The 24,198-nt window shown below is 37.9% G+C and overlaps 2 protein-coding genes across 4 annotated transcripts in view; one reads left to right on the top strand and one right to left on the bottom strand.

Annotated features, from left to right (window-relative positions):
* Nucleotides 1-932: 932 nt before the first annotated feature.
* On the top strand, nucleotides 933-7,916 carry paqr3a (progestin and adipoQ receptor family member IIIa). Its single transcript, XM_043238385.1, has 7 exons — nucleotides 933-1,401; nucleotides 2,390-2,611; nucleotides 2,705-2,867; nucleotides 3,513-3,668; nucleotides 5,709-5,906; nucleotides 6,459-6,549; nucleotides 6,785-7,916. The coding sequence occupies exons 2-7, from the start codon at nucleotides 2,424-2,426 to the stop codon at nucleotides 6,925-6,927; spliced, it is 939 nt and encodes a 312-aa protein (XP_043094320.1). The 5' UTR covers nucleotides 933-1,401; nucleotides 2,390-2,423; the 3' UTR covers nucleotides 6,928-7,916.
* A 117-nt stretch (nucleotides 7,917-8,033) lies between these two features.
* bmp2k (BMP2 inducible kinase) overlaps nucleotides 8,034-24,198 on the bottom strand; it is a 26,964-nt gene continuing 10,799 nt past the window's right edge. Inside the window, exons 3-16 of one of the 3 annotated variants that reach the window (XM_043238383.1) lie at nucleotides 24,070-24,175; nucleotides 23,129-23,271; nucleotides 22,101-22,222; nucleotides 21,572-21,653; nucleotides 20,556-20,688; nucleotides 20,076-20,179; nucleotides 19,906-19,985; nucleotides 19,664-19,812; nucleotides 19,368-19,564; nucleotides 17,719-17,856; nucleotides 16,580-16,734; nucleotides 15,540-15,694; nucleotides 15,297-15,416; nucleotides 8,034-10,475 (exon numbers count right to left, since the gene is read on the bottom strand). In XM_043238383.1, coding sequence (XP_043094318.1) covers nucleotides 9,082-10,475; nucleotides 15,297-15,416; nucleotides 15,540-15,694; nucleotides 16,580-16,734; nucleotides 17,719-17,856; nucleotides 19,368-19,564; nucleotides 19,664-19,812; nucleotides 19,906-19,985; nucleotides 20,076-20,179; nucleotides 20,556-20,688; nucleotides 21,572-21,653; nucleotides 22,101-22,222; nucleotides 23,129-23,271; nucleotides 24,070-24,175 — 3,078 coding nt within the window. In that variant the 3' untranslated portion in view covers nucleotides 8,034-9,081. Of the gene's footprint in view, nucleotides 10,476-15,296; nucleotides 15,417-15,539; nucleotides 15,698-16,579; nucleotides 16,735-17,718; nucleotides 17,857-19,367; nucleotides 19,565-19,663; nucleotides 19,813-19,905; nucleotides 19,986-20,075; nucleotides 20,180-20,555; nucleotides 20,689-21,571; nucleotides 21,654-22,100; nucleotides 22,223-23,128; nucleotides 23,272-24,069; nucleotides 24,176-24,198 lie in introns of all 3 variants that reach the window. The other 2 variants (XM_043238382.1, XM_043238384.1) reach the window with 2 other exon arrangements.

The raw sequence follows: 24,198 nt of genomic DNA, 5'->3' as shown, positions 1-24,198 counted from the left end.
TCAGTCTCCAGGGAGTGGGATCGGACACGACACACATCCTATTGGAGCAAAGTGTGGTGTCTCCTGCCTGCGAGCTGGACTTCGGTGCAGGTTGCGGTGGAAACATTGATGTGCACCCTCTGTGTGGACGGCAAGGACAGAGGCACGGCGGCAGCAGATGTCTCGTGGCGGAGATTATAAATAAAAGCGACCAGAGCAGGGGAGCACTGACGGGCCTTAGCGAGGCCGCTGTCAGGGTGGCAATGTCTTTCGCTCGCTGGATAGTTTCTCAGCAAGACACTTGGCCAACCTCTTCTAACAATGACTGCGTCCTTATTATTGGACTTGATGCCTGCTCTTGGTTGGGGGCCATATCATGGGCACCAGTGGAGAACCGTGTGTGGCGGTTGGCTTCCTTCAAGAAACATGAGGTTTGAGAGAGCAAACTGAAATGGAAAAACGAATGAGTGTAAAGAGGTCAGAGAAAGTCCAGCTGTGTGTGGAGTTTTGGTGTCTTCTCAATGACTGGTAGTAGGTCTAAGACAATGTGTGCATTAAAGGATTGTTCAACATATCAAACGGATAGAGGATGATTTAGTACAAATATTTTCCATAAAAAGCACCTGAACAAGAAATGTGATGGCACTCCTTCGCTGTCTTGGTGGATTTGCTGCAGTCAGGCAAATTGCCTTGGCAATGCTGTTGACAGCCTGTTGAAGAGTGAAGTGCTGAAAGGTGAATTAGGAGTGCTAATGAAGAACACACTCCCACTTGAGAAGGTAATTATCTTGGGTGTAATAGCTGAGGGAAGATTAAGTGTGATTCTAGCCCCAGAGGAGTATCACACAAGATTACACCTGAGATGTTTATGAAAAGAGAAAGTCTTCTTCAAAACGTGTTGACAGCAGTCTGCCACCTACAGGTCTCAATTCAGTCGATGAAATGAATGCTATTAAAACTGGGTGCTATTGTGGCTGCTAACACATTCCAGTGGATAAACACTTACTGGGATGAAACATTACTTCAGAAAAATTATTTCTGAGAGAAAAAAACTGAGAACTAATGTGAACGGCTGACCTTAATGTATTTTAAGGTCAAACGTAAATAATGACGTTTTACTAAAATTTTGATTGTTTTAATATGTTTATCGTTAATATTTCATCAGTCCTCTTAAATTCTAAATTAAAATTAGGAATTTAACGGAACTGATTAAGTAATAACCGGATAGGAAACAGAGGGATTAATGCCTCAGGTTACATGTGACACGAAATAATCTCTCTGTTAGCCTGTTAGCAGCTAATAACGCAGAACAACTTCCTGCTACCTTCACCGGGCTAGTAAGAGTCTGAACATGAGATACTAATATTATCTATGAGTCTCACAGACGCGGATTTTTCGATGCAGACATTTAACTGATCAATGGTAAGTTTAAATTCAGGATTAAGCGAACACTTTAATCCGTTTCTGAAATAAAACCTCTAGATAGACGTGATTAGCATTTAGCTGCTTATCCATTTTAGATACAGCACAGTGATGGCGAATTTAGCGATAAAGGTAAATATTGGCCAGACAGTGTATTGCATCTGTTTCAATGAATAACTTTTTAACAATTAGAACGTTTGTACGGTGTGTGTATCTTTATGTCTTTTTAGTATAAGCTTACAACTTGTTGGACAGTTTCTTTAGCCCACCTTTGTTTTATATTATTAACATATTTCGTTAAGGTGTGAAATTTGCATTTGTGTTATGTACAGCCCTAGTGCGTTTTTTTTAAAGCAACAGTTAAGCAATGAACAAACAGAGTACCCTTCTTGAGACGGGACAATACATACCCCACTTTTACTTTTAGTGTAAAATATTCTAAACATTCCATTATCTAAAATGTATTTATTTGCTTATGTTATTATAGTAATTATAATATTATATATAATAGTAATTATTATTTTATGATGTATGATGTATGCTATATAAAATAAACTAATAGGTATTAACATAAAAACCAAAACAAATGTTGTATCTGTTGTTTTTATATAATTTATGTTATTTTAGTTAATAGAATGTGAATTATTTCAATGAATGATCAAAAAATACTTTTGGTAAACAATAGCACAAATATTAAATATTAAAGTCAACTGTACAATACTTCACAAATAAAAATAATAAAATAATACTTCCAAACAGAGGGAGGTCAACTAATGTAAATGTACTTGTTTTCCATAGAGTATTGATTACTGTTATATGGTGATTTTTAAAAGGGCTGTGCTCCTTTTTTCTGGTTTGTTTTCTGCGTATGTTTTTATTATTATGGAAAGCACTTTGGTTAGTCTAGTGGCTGATTTAAATGTGCTATACAATAAAATGAACTCGAACTTCTAAAAACATTTATCCATTATACTTTGTGTGTTTGTAGGACTCTGAGCACGAGACTGGGTGATAATATCATCATGCCATCCGCAAAGCTGCTAAAGAATGCCCAATACATTGAACTGGGCAGTTACCAGTATTGGCCAGTTCTGGTGCCCAGAGGAATACGCCTGTACACTTATGAGCAGGTGCCGGGATTCCTGCGGGAAAATCCTTATATCACTGATGGATACAGAGCCTATCTGACCTCTAGACTTTGCATTAAAAGGTAAGTGCAGGTCTTGTAACCGTCCTTCATGCATAGTTTACAGATATTTTTGTAGCCTATAGTTAATATAATATAATCTCTCTTGTTTTGTAGCATTTTTATTCTGTCTAATGAGACCGTAAACATTTGGAGTCATCTGTTGGGGTTCTTCCTGTTCTTCACGCTGGGAGTTTATGACTTGTTGGCAGTGCTGCCTATGTTAAGAGCGTCCAGAGAGGACTATGTCATTTTCTCCATAAGCCTCTTCTGCTTCCAGGTATGTCTGTGCTGCTTGTATCATGCCCCCAAATTACTTGGAAATTAAAAATATATTAACAGTTCAGAAGTGCATTTAGTAGCCCCCATTTAAACTTGAATAGTTAAGACAGTAGTTAGCAGGGAATATAAAGAGTTTGTTTTTTGGCATGACAAACAAATAATCTGTTAACCATGGTTGCTTTTTTGGATCCGCTCCATCCTTTTTAATAAAAACTGATCTTTGATCAGCAAGAAGTATTTGTATGATCCTTGGACTGTTAAAGGCCTTTGATATTAGGCTTTCCACATTCACTGTTGCCAGGGTTTAGAGTTGAAACTTATGATTTTATCACCTAAACTCAGGCCCGTCTAATTCTAGATCTGTTATCAGTTGCTCTCGTGCCATCGGTTATAGACAGAAATGGCAGCTTCTCTCCTTGGCAGCCATTCTCTCAAGTATCAGGATTAGGCAAAGTGCCTTCACCACCACCCTTGCATATTCTCTCATAAAGACATAATTATAGCATCTTTGTTTTGGCTGCATACGTTCATCATATGACTTTAGTTTTTTTTTTTATTGCATTGTGAAAACTTTGCATATGTGAATCTGCCTATATGGCCTACACTCGCGTCTGTATCTTAACGCTTTACGTTGTCTTCTCAGGTGTGCATGCTGTGTTCTGTGGGCTATCACCTGTTCTGCTGCCACCGTTCCGAAAAAACCAGCCGCCGCTGGATGGCACTGGATTATGCTGGGATCTCCATAGGAATCATAGGCTGTTATGTTCCAGGAGTGTTCTATGCGTTCTACTGCAATAACGTAAGTACATCAGCTGTATTAGAGAGGGTGCTTCCCCAGTCAAATTTTTAGTTTTGTTTTTTCCCCCACTTCTGCATGAAAGCATATTTCTTCTATGAAACAAAAATAATAATAAACAAAAAATTGTTGACTATTAAAGGGGAAGTTCAACCAAAAATGAAAATTGTCATCATTTACTCATCATCATGTCATTCCAAATCTGTGAAGGTTACTTTCTTACGCTGAACATAACAGAAGATATTTTGAATGCTTGTAATCAATTGGTAATAGTCCCCACGGACCTCCATAGTATCTCTTTCTGCACAATACAAATCAATGGGGACCAACAACTGTTTGGTTTTTCAAAATTCTTCAAAATAGCTTCCTTTGTGTTCACCATAAGAAACAAACTTATAAAGGTTTGAATCTGTTAACTATGTCGCAATTCTAACTGTCTGTTTTCTCTCCTGATCGAGTTTCTTACAGTTTCGACTTGAAGCTGACTGTTAATGTCTGTGTACTGATGGGAAAAGTCATTGTGTATTTATTGTGGAATTAAACTGACCGTTCGTGGTATTTGTTTGCACCGTAAGTCAAGAAAATGTCCATTTATGAAATGTTCTGAACTATCAAAGTGTAGTGAGACGAACTAAAGCATCCTGCGTCAGGGGAGGCGGAAATGTGGCACGTACAAGAGGTAAACTTCATTAGCGAAGTAACAAATGTTTATGTATAGAGTTCAATCCAAGTAGGACAGGTAGGGTTCCATAAGAATGACACGGAGAGCCGCTACACGGTGCGATTATGGCCAATGTGGACAGGGGTAGATTAATTAGGTGGCTTGAGGTGTATCGTCCCACAGTGGTCTCTAGCAGCAGATGGTTGGCCTGCTTTTGTTTGTGGGCATATGTTACCTGTGCAACAGATACAGAGCAGGAGTTCACCTTTTCCTGGGGAAAACAGTCTGGTGTGTGTGTGTGTGTGTGTGTGTGCTGTGAATACTATACAGAGAGACAGATTATTTGGGTTTAGTAAAAAAAAAAATGTGTAGTACATTAATTTGTTCACCTGAAAAGAACACTAATGACATCACTAATTTGCACGAATGCAATTCTAAACTCACTTCTTTAAAAAGAAGATATTTTTAAGAGCACTGGGACCCAAACAATTTTTACAGTCATTCTATGGACATACTGTAAACATTTCTACTTTTGCGTTTGACAGAAGCATGTTTAAAATGTCATGGGTGAGTAAATATATAAAATGATTTCTTATTTTTGGTTGAACTGTCGCTTAAAAAGCGAGGAATAGTATGAACCAGTAGGAAAGTTAGACACGCACACACTAAGAGCTGTCGCATCTTGACATTTCCCATGAGATTACTGTAACACTGTGCTAGAGTATGTTTGATTATGTTGTACGATAGTTTATTCCTCCTTTCCTGTTAGTTTGCACAATGGACCCCCTGTGGAGCGGCTTTGTACTGCCTGTATAAAAACGACGAGGTGCCGCTTGGCGTGGAATCTTCTTTGTTTCAAGATTCTGGTGCAGTTTTCTGAAAGCTTGGATCTTGGATATCCTGAGCAAGCTGCTTGCTCTCGTCCCCTCTACTCCCACTTGCTGTTTGCCGAGCACCAGCGCTTTTGGCCACGCTGCTCCACATGGTTCTCCCCACATATTGGAAGTGCTGGCTTATTGTGCCCCAGAATGCGGCAGAAATCTGCTCCAGCCCAAAGCAGATGGCCGTGTTCGTGGACCCACTCCGTCACTCCTGTTCCCCACCATATGACATTCACACGTGGGTGAGCCATCTCCACTCTCCCCCTGCCAAGTGTTTAGCTTTGCTTTTTGGATGACTACTCAATCAGCCAAGTGCCCCAAGAGAAAGAGAGACCGCTTTCTTCGTTGCTTTTTCCTTGCAGCAGTTTTTTTTTTTTCCAGCAGAACAAGTGATTTTGTGTGTGTGTGTGTGTGTGTGTGTGTGTGTGTGTGTGTGTCTGTGTTGTGCACGTTAAGATGACTTCCACGTGTTTGTTTTTTGTCTGGTTTGTGTAACTGCAGTACTGGCGGCAGGTGTACCTGGTAACCGTTCTGGCCATGATGCTGGCAGTGTTCTTCGCCCAGATACACCCTCATTACTTGACCAAGAAGTGGCAGAAGCTTCGCTCTGTTATATTCTGTGCTGTGGCAGGATATGGCCTCATCCCCACCTTTCATTGGATCTGGCTCAGTGGGGGTTTCAGCTCAGACATAGTCCAGGTAGCGGGCAACCTCACATTTTTTTAATGGAATAAATAAATAACCTCAGCTATAAAAAATAATGAGTACCGCCAGACGTTTTTTGTATATATGTCACCCTGGACCACAAAACCAGTCATAAGGGCCAGTTTTGAGATTTATACATCATCTGAAAGCTGATTAAATAATCTTTCCAACATTAGGATTGGACAATATTTGGCAGAGATATAACTATTTGAAAATCTGGAGTGGAAGAAAAAAAAAAATGTAAATATTAAGAAATTTGTATTTAAAGATGCCAAAATGATGTTCTTAGCAATGCACATTACCAGTTTTGATATATTTATGTTAGCAAATTTATATAATATTTTCATGGAAAATGATAGTTACTTAATATCCTAATGATTTTTGGCATAAAAGTAAAAATCAATAATGTTGACCTATACAAAGTATTTTGGCTATTGCTACAAATATACCGTGCTACTTATGACTGGTTTTGTGGTTCAGCAGGGTCACGTATTGTATATTGAGTTTATATAACTTACTTGATCTATTTATTTTATTTTTTTGTAGGAATTTGTTCCCAGAGTACTAATAATGTATGTACTTGCTGTAGCTGCCATCATCTTCTACATGTCCAAAGTTCCAGAGCGTTATTTTCCAGGTACTTGAAATTTTACTATTTGATTTTTATTTCACAATCTGAGAGCTCAGCGTGGTATCCCTGACACGAAAGCAGAGTTGCATTTCACTTATGTCAAATTTGATACTGTCTAAAGTGAAAGTTTTTTTTTTAGATTAAACAAGGGCCGTACCTGCCTTTATTTAAAGTCGCTGTATGAGAGGACCAACCTCAGACAAGCTATTTAACACTTTAATGCTCTTTTTGTCACCTGCAGGTCAGCTGAACTACTTAGGCTCCAGCCACCAGGTCTGGCACATATTGGTGGTGCTCATGTTCTACTGGTGGCATCAGTCTGCACTTTTCATAACCAACTATCGACACGCTCATCCTTGCTCAGACCACCCTCTTCATTCCTAGAGTTACAGGGTCGGGCGACACCACTGAGGACTGCTGTATAGCATTTTAACTGATCTGAAAGCTTGAACGCATTTATTGTTTGTAAAAGATGATTGCCAGGTGTATGGAATACATCTTAATCTTCCATCTATTTTGACACTTTTTATACATTTTGTAAAAATGCCTGGATGTTTCAGTATAATTAGGCACATGAGGCAAGCAGTGTTAGGCTTTTAAAAGCACTTTTAAAAATCAAGGTGATGCACCATTTCACAGCATCTGCACGTGGGGGTTTCTACATCTTGGGTAACATGCAGGTTTTGTGGGCAAAACGTCTGTTACATGTCAATAGTTAAACATTCAGTATTGCATTGTGAGTTCAATACTATTTTGATGTTTACATTTTGTATTTGCACCTAAAATTCATAAGCTCAATAGTACCACACAAATGATTTATGTTGGATTTGCGTGAACATGACTTTTTAAATAAATGTACATATAGTAGTTTAAATGAGACTCCAGTCGTATAGTCTTATTTACAACATAAACCAAAGAAATTTCATAGGGCTTGTTCAATAATTGGTGAGCAAATGTTTTACACAACAAAACGTATTTTGAGTGTATTATGTTGATGTGGAGAGTCGACCCGTTTACCATTTGCTTTTGCTAAGTTTGTTGTTAACAATGGCAATTTAAAAATCCTTCCATACAATTAATGCATTTAACACTAATCTGTATTGAATTTGATCTTTGTGTAATCTGTTGCTGTATCAAGTCAAAAGGTTCTAATGTGAAAGCTACTTGTTTTGTTCATTTTCTGCCTTACAATAGTGAACTGTACAGCGGTACAATTGCATTTTTTTAAATGGCAAAATGTGTGTTTTTAGTGCTTAATGGTAGGGTGATGTGCTGTTAATGAATCATGATGCTTAATGTAACATTTTAATTTATTTGGTTGGTAATATGTTGGGATATCTGTTATTGAATAAACCGTAACGTTGTCCTTTTTTAACTGCAGTTTTTTTGATAGTTCTTTTAATAAAAGGTTTGACTGACAAAAAAAATAACATGGACTCGTGATCTCCAAAAAAATCTTTTATTGCATTGTTAGAGTGTAGTACTACATTAAAAAAAAAAAAAAAAAAAGCTTTTTTTGGTCTGCAGATACACAGTGAATGTAAATGTATCTTCTAAATGGCCCTTTTATCAGTAAAATTGTGATACTCTTCATGACTAAAACTGAACTTTAAAATTTGCTTCAAACAAGCGACTGCTATATAAATAGGCAAAATTGCAATGAGCTCATTTAATTCTTTTCCCTTTCCACAGGAGCTAATTGTACATGATTGTAGGATGCAGAAGGAGTGGAACACCTAATCATTTGATAACATCAAATATAAGTTCAGGTTGGAAAGTTATTTCTAGGCGGGTTACGACACTAATAAACTGCAAGTTTAACTTATGTGGTCAGTTTACTAAAGGGACCATTAAATCAAGTCCCTTTTCATGTATACAGACATTGTGACGCTCTTACAAAATGTAAAAATATGCATAAAATTGTTTAAGTGAATGACATTAAAATGGAGAAGGCCTACACAGATGATTCCATTGACACAAAAGGGCTACTACAGCCATTGTGTATTCGAGGTACTGTTAAGCAGGGTCGGGAATACCCAGATAAGGCTTTGTGGTGTTTCATGTTGGTAGATAAGAGTTGTACCAACTCAGTGGTCAACAACGAAGTACAAACTTAATCAAAATGCTGTTCTACATTGGTATATTCCTCTTAATCCTATTAAAACAAAGGATTATACACACATCTCCACAGTTTTTTGTTTGTTTTTTTACTCAGCAGAGCTCTTATTGAAATGCAGCATAGAAGGCTTTCTAGCGTGTAAAGGCTAAAGAATATGCTTCAAAAGCCTATCTGAAAGCATCCATCAACCACAGGTTTAAATCACCAAAAGGAAAAGAGGTGTTTTAGCTGTCCAGTTAGGTATTAAAATACTTGGAAAAACTACAAAAGTTGAATGTTATCTACTTTAAAGGCCTATGTCCCAAAGGGCTGCACATACACAGATCACAGCACAAAGCTGCCGTCCGTTAAAGACATTTCAAAAGGCTGCTTGGACTTTGCATAATGTAGCGGTGTATGTGCGCTGGAAGACAAGACATTCACTGCTTTGAGGGGAAAGGTGCGGCTCCGAAAGGGTCGAGATCCATTTGTGGGGTTTGCGGATCTCCGCTTTGGACCACCAGTTCCGTAAAAGGTACCGCTCCAAAGTCATCGATCTTATCGATCTCAAACATGCCGTGTAAGGAGCTGGTTCTGGGCCTGCCGTTGGTCGAATTGATCTCACTTTTGTTGTCTCCCAAGCTCTGGTGCTGACCATGTCGACTGCCATCTTGCGGATGAAAAGGCTTGGCTCCAAACGGATCCAACAAGACGTCCTCGGGGGGCAAAGCAGCTCCTTTTTCCATCACCTCGCCCAGGGAAATACTGATGTTCTCTTTGGAGTCGGACGTGCTGAGAAACTCGTTGCTGCTCTGCGAGTCCCGTCTGCCCACTTTTTTGTGCCTTCGCACCCGTTCGGGGGTACGGAAACTGGGCTTGTTGCTCTTCCTGCCCCCGGTGGGTGTGCTGTGGTGTCGCTTCCCATTGCCGCCGCTGGCCTCTTGCTTGCTGCGCCTTTGCCGCGCGGAGAGTTTCTGAATGCTGCGCTGCTTCTGCCTCTGTTGCTGGGGACTGGCTGCTTCGTCGAAAGGTGCTTGGCCAAAAACATCCTCTTGATTCCTAGAAGTGGGTATTACGTGGCCAGGTTGGAAAGGTGAGAATCCGAATACATCCACGCTGTCAGGAGAAACGGGTGGCGTCTGGCCGCTGGGTCCATCGCCACTTCTGCTGGACCTGGAGAGGTTTCTGTTGAAAGGAGCTTTGGTGAACACATCAGTCTCTTCTGCAGCGTTCTCCTGGCTAGCCTGCCTAAAAGGGGCTTTGGCAAAAATATCTGAGCTCTCTGGTGACACTCTGGGCTGACCACTGCCAACGAAAGGAACAGCACCAAACACATCCACAATGCTCGAGACAGGCACGGCGACGCTTGGCGAGCTGGGAGGAGTGATCACACTGGCTCCAGATTCAGCTTTCACAGTTCTCGGAGGAAAAACCGCAGCTTTGTCATTCGACAGGCCAACTTTTGCTTTCCTAGTAGAGTCACAATCTGAGTCTGAGCTGTGCTTGTCCTCTTCTTCCTCTATCTCTTCCTCAGAGTCCATGAGTAACGGCCTCTGACCCAGGTTCTCGGGTTCGGTGTCTTCGTGTTCGCTGTTGAGACCTTCCTCCTCTTCCGCCTCTTCATCTTCGCTGCTTTTCGGGGACGGTGGGTCGGATTCAAAATCGCTGTCTGATTCCTCGCCTGCTTTCTGAGGCAGTGAACTTGTGGAGCTACTTTTCTTTGCAGGTTTGTGTTCTTTGACTGAAGGCAGGGTCGTGTCTTGCACGTCTGGAACGGTCACAGCAACACTGGGCTTCTCAACGGGTTGCTCTGCTGTCAGCACACCAGCTCCTGCTAGATGAACACACAAAGTTGATGATAAATATCTGGTAAACGCAGCATGTGACTTCAATATGCTCTCAGTGGAACTAATGCCTTTCCTGTAGAAACTGAATATACTTACTATTATTCCACCCTTGTAGCAACAACAGCCACAACTGAGAGCGTTAAAAAGAAAGCTAAGAATAGACATACAAACCTACTAAAAGAGGTTTAAGTGAATGAAAATGTCCAAAACAGAATTAACCTAAAGATCCAAAGATTATTTGTGTATCATAATCTTTACAGCTATTACAATCATTACATTATACTAAAAACATGACGCTATTAGAAATAGCAGTAACACTAAACCAGCTGGCGCATTAAAATTTGACTGCACTAAATTACAAAAATTAAAAGCGATAAAGGAAAGAAAAATGGGAAAAAATGATAAACTATACTTAGAAATGTATTTAGTGATTCTTAATGTTAAATCATTTTTAACTGAAGTATTTTTACAAATGCAAATTTTAAAGACAAATTTGATTTGTACTACTATGTGCATTGACAGAGATGAAACAACTTTATTATATTTGCAAAATCTCATTTGACCGAGTACTTGAAAGACACATTTCAACTCTTAAAATAAAAGGAACGTCAGACACTGGCGTGAGAAGCGCTATTTATTATTTGTTTCTCCTGTAATTAAACGAGTGCATTTTGCTACTGCACATCACAATATTTGTCAACATGAATAATTATTGAGATATTTGTCTAATTTCAAAAGACTGACATTCTCAACATGGCTAGGCATTGCCATCCTCCCCCTGCTGAGCAGGCAGAGCTGCGGATCTGTTATCGACAGACCCATCCAAACTGGCAGAGCGACGCGCGAGATTAGCCAAACCCGGTACTATGAATATGATGAAGTTCAAAAATATATAAATAAAACAAAGTTAAATAACTAATTAAATAACGACAGCTACTTCTACTACAATGACTGTAGTCATAAGACAGGCGTGAGCAGCGCTCGGGGGAAGAGGGGCGGGGGGTGGGCACGAACAGCGAGGGAGGAAAAGAAACTGGTGCTTTTTCAAAGAAATACGAAGCTTAGCGGGGGGAAAAAAATATATACGAGCAGACTGTTTAGAGAGTCCGGATTACAACACATCTAATCACGCCTACCTCGTGGAATACAACAATCCACAGCGAAGCATAATGGAACATCCTTAATCATATAAGAAGATCGCAACCAGAAGAAGACATTTATTGAGTGTTCTTTTCCAGGCCCATCCGATTACACGCTGATCAACGGCTCTAGTACAAGCAGCCACAGCGTGCGGACGTCCAGACCTCTTCCTGCTTCGCTTGAATAAAAACATAATGGAAATGTCATATTGCTCTGAAAGCTTACCCCCAGACCTCCCTTCACCCAGCTCAGCAGACGCTAAGCTGATTGTTTTGTTTTGTTTTTCTCTTCACAATATATGCAAATTATTTACGGACACGGCCGTGAAATGTTTCGATAGTTCATTGTCTCTTACCTCATTAGGTCCGAGTGCCTCTGTTTTTACACGCAACTTTACCAAGCAAACAGAACATATGGAGTTCGTAAAAAGAGATTATGCTCATTCTAGCCATTTTATTATGCCCCCTCCCCTCCCTCCGAAGACCAGATTAAGTGTATAAACCGACAGGGAAGCTAAAAAAAAAAAAAAAAAAAAAACATAATTGGTCCTCATTCATAATCGCATACTTTTGTACTAGATTTGAGGACGTTTTACCGCCGCATTTTAATCAAAAGAGGTAGTCCAATAGTATCCCATTCAAAAAAATAAAGTGCATGGGAAAGATTCATGTGGAGTAAAAATCTTATGCTATGTTCCAAAAGAGTATTTTACATATTTTTAACAGATTGTGTTTAAGTTATATTTACTTAACATTCATTGCGATGTTAATGTCAGCATTGACATTGAAATCAAACCTCACCAGACCGACAGCATGGGTTTAATACTAATGTTAAGAAGCCTGCGTCAAAGGTGGCTTGTATCAGCCACTTCACTTGAGTCTGTTGCAACATCTTTGTCTTTATATACAATTTCCTGCATGAACAGGGTGTTAAGATTACGCTTTTTCGCAATAAAAATGAACTAGCTTAATGTTATAGTACGCGTTTATAATAAATAGTTAGACAAAGACAGCCATGCGAATTATATGAAAGATCATCTTGCTCTTGTGGCATAAAGGTGGAAGACATCAGAACCTCTTATACTCGAAAGCTCCTGATATGAGCCTCTTTAACAAAAAAACAAATATAACACTGCTTTTAAATAAGCTTTATTTATAATTAGCATTGTATAAAGAAACATTCAGTTATACATTATGATACATGAGTATTTACATCGGTTTGTCAATTGGAGACTGAACATTAACAGCTTATGCAACTGATGCTGTATGTATGCATGTATGTACAGATGAGAAGTCACTGAGGAATGGAGGAGCTATGAACCTCTGTCATCTATAAGAACATATGCAAAATAACAAACAGTGTGTGTTACACAGCTAGGCTCCTGTACCATGATCTCTCAGGCAACATAAGGCTTGAAATGAAAGCTGTTGGAGGATAAACTGTCACCTGTGCACTTTTAGTATTAGCGTCAACAAAATTAAAAAGAAAGACCAAAAACAAATGTAACCAATAACTCCAATGTATAAGCAAGTGGGTTTAGTCAGTCGTCTTCAACAACTGTTCTGCTTACACTTAGTTCACAATATGGCTCTAAAGGCTTTTAATACAAGTTGTGTTTACAAGTCTGTCAGTTTTAACTGTCCACCAATATCCCACTCAGTCAAGATGTCTCTGAAAATGGCTGTCTTTATCTAATACAGAACGGCTACGAACACATTCAACTTTAAAAAGAAAACACATAAAAAAATTTACCAAACATGTTCTGATAAAGCAAAGTAACTTGAGTGGGTGATGAGATGATGGCGTATATAAAATTAGGAATCCAGAACACGGATTCGCTAAATATCAACTTACCGTTGCGAAAAAATAAAAGTTCGGTAAACATTATGGTAAGCCCTTCATGTAAACTATTACTAAATGCACTGAGCGTGTACCTCTAAATGCATGCGCCGACAATGAATCCGTTAATTAAGGCTCAATGCTGCCATTATGAATGAGACGGCAACAAATGAAGTGACGTTATCTGTGGCGTGACAACCAGTGTTAACATGTAAAAAGGCTCATACATTCTTAGACATAGCGTTTTCTATGGAAAACATCATCTGTGACCAGAAAAGAGTTCTAGCATAGGCTACATAATAATAAAACAAATTATGCAAAAGAAAGAAAAAAAGGGCTGCCAACTCTTAGTTGCTTCTGTAGATGCAACAGTTTCTGATTATTCGGCTAACCTCACTCCAAGTTAACCTGCCAATGTTCCCTAAATTGGCAACTTAAAGTATCTTCACAGTAAATTACAGAAAGGAAAAACAAGTCTCAATGAGGAATTTAAAGCCAACTCTTAACACTGGAGGAGAGAGACTTGTGTTCAACTCCATGAAAAATTGGCATGTTTACAAGTAAACAAAGTGAATATGAGGATCGCTGTGAATTTTTCTATGGTTTGAGGTCCATAGAAATTGTACCTGAGAACTTCTGGCACTCACTGTTTCTATCAACAACTTGCTATCAAGCACAAAATGTAGCTCTGAAGTACAGAAAAAAAAGGAAATCCAGTTAAGTGGAAAGTTAGGTTGATCAAGAATATGAAAATCTATTCTATCATGCCAACCTGATGCCTTTGACAAAAAAATAAAAAAATAATTAAATGCCAAAATAAAAGAAAAAAAGAAAGACATTTCCCTTAAACTTGTGCATTTTCTTTTCTAACTAAAGGAAAAACTCATTTTCTGCTCTGCATAATACAAACATGTTTGAAAAAAAAAAAAAAAAAAAAATAGAATGTTAGTCCTGAGCAAAAAAAAGAAAGAAAAAAAAGGATAAATATATATAAACGGACAAAAAGTCCAGAGTACAGTTCACTTACTGCACCACCATATAGGAGTTACCTCAAACTATTTAATTAAAAATAAACTTCTTAAAATGTTGTTTAAAATGCAGATGTGAAAAGAGCATAGCACAAACTTACTACTGCACGTAAAGACAAAAACAAAAATTAAAGCTTGAAAAACAGCAAATAATAACAGTAGGAAAAAAAAACTCAAGGCACCAGCAATAAGTTGTAAATAAGAAGGTGCTGTAAAGCTGTTGTTTTGTGAAGTATAAAAAAATAAAAATAAAACATTAAAAGTCTATTCCTTATCGCTTATAGTTCTAAATGATACATATACATTTTAAATCTGCACATTTTCTATTTCTATGCTTGCATTTTACTATTTCCAGCTTTTTGGGGAGGGGATATATATGTGTGTGTGTGTGTGTGTGTGTGTGTGTGTGTATATAACATCTAATCCTATGCATGTACCAGGCATATAGTATTTTATTAAATTTTTCTCTCATCTACACCTTATGAACAGAGAAATGAAAACAAAAAAAAGAGGCTTTCTAAGATATACAGGGTTAGTTTAAATAATGACAAGACTGTAACTGTCTAAATATATGCATTTAAAGTGGATTAAGAATAAAAAGGAACATTGATTTTGTTTGTCTCCGGACTCCAGATGTGACAGTAATATGTGGTGTAGAGCGGCCACATCCAGCGAGCAGAGAGACAGAAAGGGGTCGGGAAGAGCAGGAATAGGGGAACACAGATATGAGGAGAGAGGAGGAGCACGGTAAACAGGGAACTTTGGTGAGGATCCTTTTGAGAGCCGGCTGCTAGAACTTGCCTGCGTTGGCCAGGAAGGGCACAGAGCCAAATGGATCCTCAGGGAGTGAGGGCTGCAGTACCGGCTGCTGTCTGTCTATGCTGCTGGCCTCCATGCTGACAGATCGCTCTACCGGCTTTTCTGTGGGCAAGAAGTGTGGCGGACACGTAGAAATTCTTAGTTTAAGAATAAAGCAAGACGTGTATGCCCTCTGCTGGAGAGGGCGTAGAACACAAAGACACATAAAGAAACCAAGACACTTGCTTGCTCTTAGAAGGTCGAACTCTCGATCAAGAAGCTCCTCTTCTGTAAGTTTAGAGAAATTGTCTTCTCCAAATGGGTTCCAACCGGACATATCAGGGGGGCTACTGACAGTCTGAGGAGGAGGGCTCATGACATCCACAGTGGACACTGGGTTTCTACTACAACAGGGAAAGAAAGGTTAGACATTTAAAGAGATATATGTTATTGAGTCACTATATACACAGCACTTTTCACTTTTGTTGACTTGCACTGTACAACAAGGTTCTTTGTGTGTAACATTGCTATTCAAACGACTACTTATTTTCAACGTGTTAACCGCTATAGGGAAATAGCAGTAAATAGACCTACAAATCAATAATTTAAATAATACATACAAATATGGTAAAGAATAACAGTTTCCAAGCAGCATAACAGATTAAAATGACCAGAAGTGAAAGACACTGGTAGCCAGACACTTTAAATGTACAAATGGCCACGGCCGTTCTAACAGGAGAAATGAGATGAGTTAGTTTGAATACTGCAAAATTATCAAAAGTGGAAGGAACAGACGTAGCGTTTTTAACAATAACGATTGTGTCAAAGCACTGAACAGCATCAAATAAGAGAATAAAGTGATAGTAATGTATAATGACAGGATTAAACACTGAATGAAATGTGTATTAAACAACCATTTTCATAACTGATAATCCAAATCAGCATTTTAGAGTGATTGTGGTGGGTCATGTGATATTGAAGGCTGGAGTAATGGCTGCTGAAAATTCAGCTTTACAATCACAGGAATAAATGACATTTTAAAGTATATAAAAAAACTAAACTTATTTTTTCTTTTTTGATAAATGTATCCTGGGTAAGCATAGCCCATTGTTTAAAAAAAACAAATGTTTAAATAATGAAATATAATCTTACCAACACCACATATTTGAATGGTAGTGTACTGTGAAATTCTATGTCACAGCAACATGACAAAGTGATTTTCACTCAGAGTGGCAGACTATGTAGAAGTACATCAATAATAATAATAATGGATCAAAAGTGCTTGCCTGATGTTAGCGAAGGGAGTCTCTACTGGAGAAGGTCCTGCAGGGTTATAGGAGCCCAGTGGGGACTGAAATTCTAGAGGGGATATATAGGGCACCTGTTGGACTGGAGCACATTGCTGCTGCTGCTGCACAAAGGCCCGCTGGTACTGATGCATCTATAAAGGACATAAAGAAACTCAATGGTGCTACTTTTGTGTGTCTTGTATCATACAGTAGTTGCTAGGCTGAATGTTTGAAGTTATATGATGAAATAGATTTACAAAAAACCTGCAAGAAACGCAAAACGATATTTCACTTCCGTTTCCATTTTTATTTATTAATTTGCGAGTAGATATATAATAAGCAAGATGTAATATGCAGCATTGCATATTGTAAAACCTTAAGGGTACTTTGTGATAATGACAAAATACAAGACTGTGCATCATCCCTTCCTTAACTTTTGCTTAACACAGAGAAGTGTGCTTCTTCTATATAAAATGGCATTGATGACACACATAGATAGAAAGAGACACAGACAGAAAGAGCGCCGCAGAGGCCTTCGAATTTCCCTACAGTGTAATTGCCTCATATGTTACGATTTAACACAGAGAATCGGTCGATTTCACCACCCCATTCAATCCCCTGATGGTTTTGCATGGAGCAGATTGCATCTGAAATTAAACAGATGGTAACCATTCGGTGGAAAATGAGCTAAAAATTGCTCCGCCTTAACATTATGTATTTAGCGAAAGTCAGTTAACAACATTTCCCGTTTTAGCGTAAATACAATTCAAAGGAATTATTGACGGTTATGATTGGGCTACATTCACTTGGATAGAGAAACAGTCTGGCACAGAAGACTGCTTCAGTTAGTGGGGCCAAATGAGTATTTAAGGCAAAGACGGTCTAATTTCAGACTTCCAAGAAAAATGATTAATTAAATACAATATACAACATAACCTACTGACATACACGTAGTGGCTAAATTTACATTTAAAGCAACATTATACTTCTGAACGCATTTTACATGTCTTCACAACATTCATTTGTAAATGTCTCCTTTATTAGAACTGCATCTATTTAAAATCTGGCAATTCTCCTATTTAAAAAGTAAACAAATGGCCCTGCCACTAACGCTCCAGGTGTACGAGGCGTCTCACCAGGGCAGTGTAGTGAGCCTGCTGTTGCTGCTGGGATTGATATATGGGCTGCTGCTGCATCATCATCTGCTGCTGCTGCTGAAGCATATGCTGCTGCTGCTGCTGCATCTGAAGGCTCTGTTGCATGGCCTGATGATACTGTGAATAGATAGCGTGGGAGTTTAATCTATGCTTCTCCATTGCATAAAGGGCATTTAAAATTCAGGGCAGCAGGCTTGAACTCTTGACAAGACATTGAACATGTATACACCGAGTGATTAGAGTCATGCAGTTTACTGATGTTTGTTTTTTTTTTATGTAGCAACAAACTAGTAAATGTTTTCATCAGAGCACTTTGCATTGAATAAGCATGTACCGTTTAATTTAAGGGGTTGAATTAAGGTACTGCACCTTTAGTATTTCTGGTAATTTGAGTTTATTAGACAAATTCAAAATTTTCTAAATGCATGTTATTTATCTTATTCTAAACAATTTATCCATGCTACTTTTTCATTTTTGTTAAGTCCTAATTATTAATGAAAACATCACTGACAGAAACTTGACACTTGTTTGTGGTGACACTAACATATGCCCCAAAATTCTTCAATAATTTAATTACCTTTAACTCTGTTGCATTGACTGTCATATCTGAACAACAACCAATGGATAGCAAACAAATCCCCACCCCACATTTTTTTTTTTTTCTTTCGTTCAAATCCCCCTGGGACGTCTGCATTTCCGAGTTGACAAATCGTTATTACGATGTAGGGTGCATTCAAGTCACTTTGGTTAGAAAAAGATGTCGATTTAACTTCTCTACATAAAATTCAATGATTTCACTATAAATATAAAAAAATATTAAAATTAAGAATGTGCATGTTTTTTTCTGTTTTTATTTAACTTATGAAGGTGATGTAAACTGAATATATTCTATTGCAATTATACAATAATATGATTGATATAATATATACACACACAAAAAAAATATATATATATATATATATATATATATATAAATAAAAACACACACACACGCAATAACGACTTTGTGGTGGCGTTCATATTCAACTTGTAAATACGATGTATCTGACATGACTTGTATCTGACACCATCTGTTTTGCTCAATTATACATCAGAGGAAGAGATCTATATGATTAACCAGAGAACCAGCAGCTGTGCTTTAATAGTCAAATTAAAAGAACACAGCGCCACCTGTGTGTGTAGAGCTGCAGTGCCAAGAGATAATACTGGCAAATGAATTGTGGATATACATATTACATTATAGAGCTTAATTTGTAAATGTAATACCTACTAAATTAGAGGAGTCATTCCTTAAAAATTAAACAAAGTATAATGATTGCAATATAATATATATTTAATATAGAATTTATCAACTTAAAATGCTGAATGTAAACAGTTCCACCATATTCAAGATTTTTTTACTGTTTAACTGAAAGTCATGTGCTCATAAGCAGATGACAATGATAAATTCAAAGAAGAACCAACTGTCTGTCACAATAGCTCCTGCTCTAACACAAACTATTAATGCCACTGGGATTTTCCATAATTAATTAACTGAGCCGCTATACAAATTGTGACTAAATACAGTAATTTTCAAAGACTTAAGAGCCAAAAGCTGCTTTCCAATGATCACAGTGACCACTAATCACCTGTTGCATGTACTGTATCTGCTGTGCAGTGACTTGCTGTTGATGGTGTATATTGTGCTGCTGCTGCTGCTGTTGTTGTTGTTGATGATGATGAAGCTGTTGCAGTCGAAGGTCCCCAGGCTGCAGCTGCTGTAACACTCTGTTCTGCTGACTGCTGTTAGGCATCTGCGCAGCCGACTGCTGCCCATTTCCAGAAGCTGACACAAGCACACATATGCAGTCAAATCTAACGTCTCCAAAAGTGAAAAAAGAACACATAATAGACCTTTTAAGAAAATATACATAATAATGCTCACCTTTCTGGCCGTTGCTAACCGTACCTGAGGATACAGTCATTTTCACAGGAGTTACAGAGCTGGACAAAGGCAAAACATTACTATTTGCAGCTTTGGGTCTTTGCCTAGGTGCGATTGATGTTTCTGTTGGTCCAACTGAATCGGTTATTCTAATAAAAAAAAAGAAATAAGGTGAAAATAAAATACTCAAATGGTTATTTGGATTCAAACAAACTGAAAGTCACACATGTCTAAAATATTACCTGGCTTTTGTCAGGCTCTTTTTAGCAGCAATATCACTAGCAGTAAGGGGCTCTGGCAATGAGGTGGGAAGGGGAGAGCTCTATGTGGGGAAAAACCCTTATTAATTACTCAGAATTCTGAATCATACAAAGATTTAAATTCAACAATTAACTTGCAAGAGGTAACTTACAAAAAGATTTGGCACTGGACACTCCTTTCCAGCTAACCAAAAGGCAAAGTAAGAAACTTGATAGATGTCAGGTCTCTTTTCTTGATCAGGCTCCAACATGTATCCTGGAGGTTAAAAAATAAAAAAGAAGGAAAAAGACAGTTATGTTTAACAGTACACTTTTAGGAGAAGTTCACCCAAAAAAAAGAACATTTAGTTATTCATAAATAATATAAAACATTGAAAAATGATGACAAAACACACCAAAGTATATGGCTTTGGAATAACGTGAAGGTCAGGAAAAAAGGTTGTTTTTCGGGTGAACCATCTCTTTAAGAGGCACTGGGATACAACTGTCCAGTACCTCTATACAACCAGAGGGTGGAGCTATTGTCTAACTTAATATCAAAGCTCCATCACAGCCCTTGTGCACGCACTCAAATTACACAATCTTCCACAAAATATATTGAAATCTCTTGGGAATATCTGAAAGCTGCTTACTGATTAAACAGTGCAACTTCGAGGAGAATTTTGAACCGTCCGGAACAGCAAAGGTTCCGTCACATATGGCAACTTGACTCTCCCCAAATGGAAGTGTGAAGAAACACAGCTTGTACAACAAGCATCCAAGTGCCTGGGAAAGAGAGAGAAAACAAGAAACTGTAATTCCACACAAGAACATTCAATACATCAGGTTTCATTGCTCTAATAAGAAAATACTGCACTGTGACAACACTTATAACGGCTGACAGCTACTCAACGCTGTGAAAGATTCATTCTTATAATTCTTTCTATTTTCAGATTCAGCAAATGGGCAGGAAATATTGTAATGCATTTCCTCTTTCTACCCAAGCAAGTTCTGACACGATGACCATGATGTGTGACCATTTGCATTTAAATTTAACACAATGAGACCTTTCCATTGAGGGACTATCATGAAAATGCGGGTAGACCGTTTCTTTTCTGTTATGTCCAGCATTTGTTTGGAAGGAAGAGCTGTGAAATGAGGCTAAGCTACCTTTCACAGCATGATAAAAAGGAAGTATGCCTTCATGAGGCCCTTATTTCTGTTTTTACAACACCGCCAGAAATCAGGAAGCTCTTTTCTTTACTGCTTTCCATCAGGCCCTCATGCTCATAACACGACTCCTCAGCTCTAGTAAACATCTCGGTCTTAGTACAGTATTTAAAAAAAACTAAATCTACTTATTTCTGTACCACCGCACCCTGATACATGCCTCGATTTTTCATGACACAAAGCAAAACGTCAACAAAAGGATCAACTTTGAAACAAAGCCAGGATTTCAAGGATGGCTGTAAAGCACACCCCTGAGAGGCCTCATTTATGGAGGAAACCAGTTTGGCATCTGTGTCTGCTGTGTCAGTCTGACCAAACCAGCTCTCCAGCTTGTGCATGAGAGAGAGCGAAAGAGAGAAATAAAAGAGAATGAGTGGGTGGCGATGAGGGAGAGAGAGACTGGGGAAAATCTGGGGAAAAGCTTGTGTTCAGTGCCTACCCAGATATCAGCCTTTGTGGTGATGGCTTTCCCTTGGTACAAGTTAATCATCTCTGGGGCACGGTATGACAGAGTCGTGTACCTAAGCAGGGAAGAATGAAAATAGTTAAAGATTTTAAAGCCTTAACTTTCTGCTACCAGAACTAGTAAGAAGAACATCAAATATGCTTAAAACATTTTGTAATGTAAAGGACTCCTGTATGCTGTATATTATGTTTATTATTTCAACATCGATAAGACATGTTTATTGAGCACCAAATCAGCATACAAGAAATTGTTTCTTAAGAGTGCGACACTTGAAGACTGGATTAATGCCTGCTGAAAATTAAACTTTGCCATCACAGGAATAAATAAAAATAAGATTTAAATATATATTAACTGCATCATGTAGTCCAGAGAGCCAGGTTAAAGTAAGCAGTAATAATGCTTGAAGTTTTCTCAAACTATACATTCGGTGCAAGTAAAACATACAACACACACAAAAAAATTCCTGTTGGGTTTCAGTTCCACACTGCTCAGTTATTCTTACTTCTTGATTTCATCCTCCACTGCAGTTATTCCATCTTTTTGTGGAAGAAGAACTTTGTGTGTGGCACTTCCAAAGTCACACAAGACGTAGTTTCCCTGGTCATTTAGAAGGATGTTTTCTACCTGTCAACACGCACACACACATCTGTCAGTGAACGTTATTAATACATAATAACTACTAAAATTCAGACAGTCAAGTGACAGAAGCAGGAGAGGAAATTTAATGAAGTACTTTATACATCTATATTATACACTACACACACACACACACAAATTAAGACAAACTTACCCTTAAATTTACACCAATCAAATATCTACTTTAAAAACAAGGTTATACTGGGAAATAATATTTTAATAAATATAAACCCAAATTTTCCACACAAATAGTATGTCTTTCGCAGACTTAAATTGATTACAGTACATTAACCTCTTTCTTGGTTCTTGACACACCAGGTGTCCTCATCTCCTTATGTTAAAAAACAACAGCCATATATGAGAAAATCCCTCTATGACAAATGACCAAACATACATTTCTTCCACTTCAGTGTTTATTAATTTCCCAATTATTTTAGACCCTGATTGGTTTTGACTGGTGGGAAAAAGTGTTCATTTGAATAGCACCACTGGCCTGTTCCCACACTTTTCTGCCAAAAGGGCGGCCTAGCTTCTTTCAAGCACTTCTGTTTTTCAGACACAGCATAGCATGCCTGTCTTTGCCTGTGTTTTGCTAATTCTTGCCATTATTAATGTTTGTGAGCAATAATTGGTTTAGGATCATGTCTAATATTACTTTTTAAACTAGAACGGTCAGCACATGGTTCTCTAAACTGTCAAAGAGTGACCTCAATTTACCTGTTCATGTGACAAATACAATCAAAGAAAAGTGCGGTATCAAAAATGTATGAAATAAGTCTGTAGTGTACAGGCCAGTAGTGAACGAGTGAAATGGTTGGGAACGAAAAAAATCATTGAAAATAGGCATTTGAAATATCCTGTAGTAGTCTTACTAAAGCATTTTCTGTACTGTACCTTTAGGTCCCTGTGAATGATTGGAGTTTTACACTGGTGGAGCCTGGCAACAGCTTCACAGGCATCACAGAATATGTTAAGCACCTCTGCTTCTGTGAATCCCACATGCAGCCGTTGGTTCATCTGTTTCACCACTTGACCAGCTAGATGGCAAAAACACATTAAATCAATCAAGAAACCAAACAGGATGAGAATAGGGATATTTCAGTATTATTTGAATACTTATATTTATTAATATTTTGACAAAATGTTACAAATGTATTACTTTTGTGAAAGGGTACAAAAGCTTTCTATTTTATCTACTTGCTTTTTTTTTTTTATAAAAAAACATTTCTATACTTATTTTTCCTTGTTATTTATTATAAAAAACAAACACCTTGCTACATTAAACTAACGGGTACTTCTCACAGCATTAAATATTGTTGATCTTCGTTGGCTTGATTGCTTTTACTGTCCTCATTTATTATTTGCTTTGAATAAAAGCATCTGCTAAATGTAAAATGTAATAGTTTTTTTTCCAACAAGAGCAACAGTTGGATCACTTGGCTGCAATTCAGTTGGCTGCAGGAACCACATAAATTCAAGGCTTTAATACAATATACTAGTTAAATTGTACACCATACAGTACTGGCTCTTAATCAGAAATACTGGAAATTTAGGGTGTTAGGTTCTGATTACAGTTAATTAAATCGCTAAAATGCATGTGAAAATCTGAGTAAACAACAATAAACATTTATTCATTTGTTGATTTACAGCTGCACTGTTCAAGTTGTTCAAAGTAGTTGTTCACTTTGTCAAAGTATCTCTTTTTAAGATTATAAAGTCAAACAACAATTGTTTTTACAGTCAATTGAGCTTGCAATTCAGGAATTTAAAAATCACACCGAGATAATGTTTTGAGTGCATTATAAGAACATATATACATTTTTAAGCTCTATTACCCTTGCAATACTCCATCAAAATCAGAACCTCCCATACACCGTCTCCAACTGCATTGGTGGTTGAGTCCAGATAACGCACAATGTTCTTGTGGCCCGACAACTCTTTCTAGGGGGACATCCAAAAAACGA

The sequence above is a fragment of the Puntigrus tetrazona genome, chromosome 5, assembly GCF_018831695.1.
Source record: "Puntigrus tetrazona isolate hp1 chromosome 5, ASM1883169v1, whole genome shotgun sequence".
NCBI classification, from domain to species: Eukaryota; Metazoa; Chordata; class Actinopteri; order Cypriniformes; family Cyprinidae; genus Puntigrus; species Puntigrus tetrazona.
This window is presented reverse-complemented; position numbering and strand designations above follow the sequence as displayed.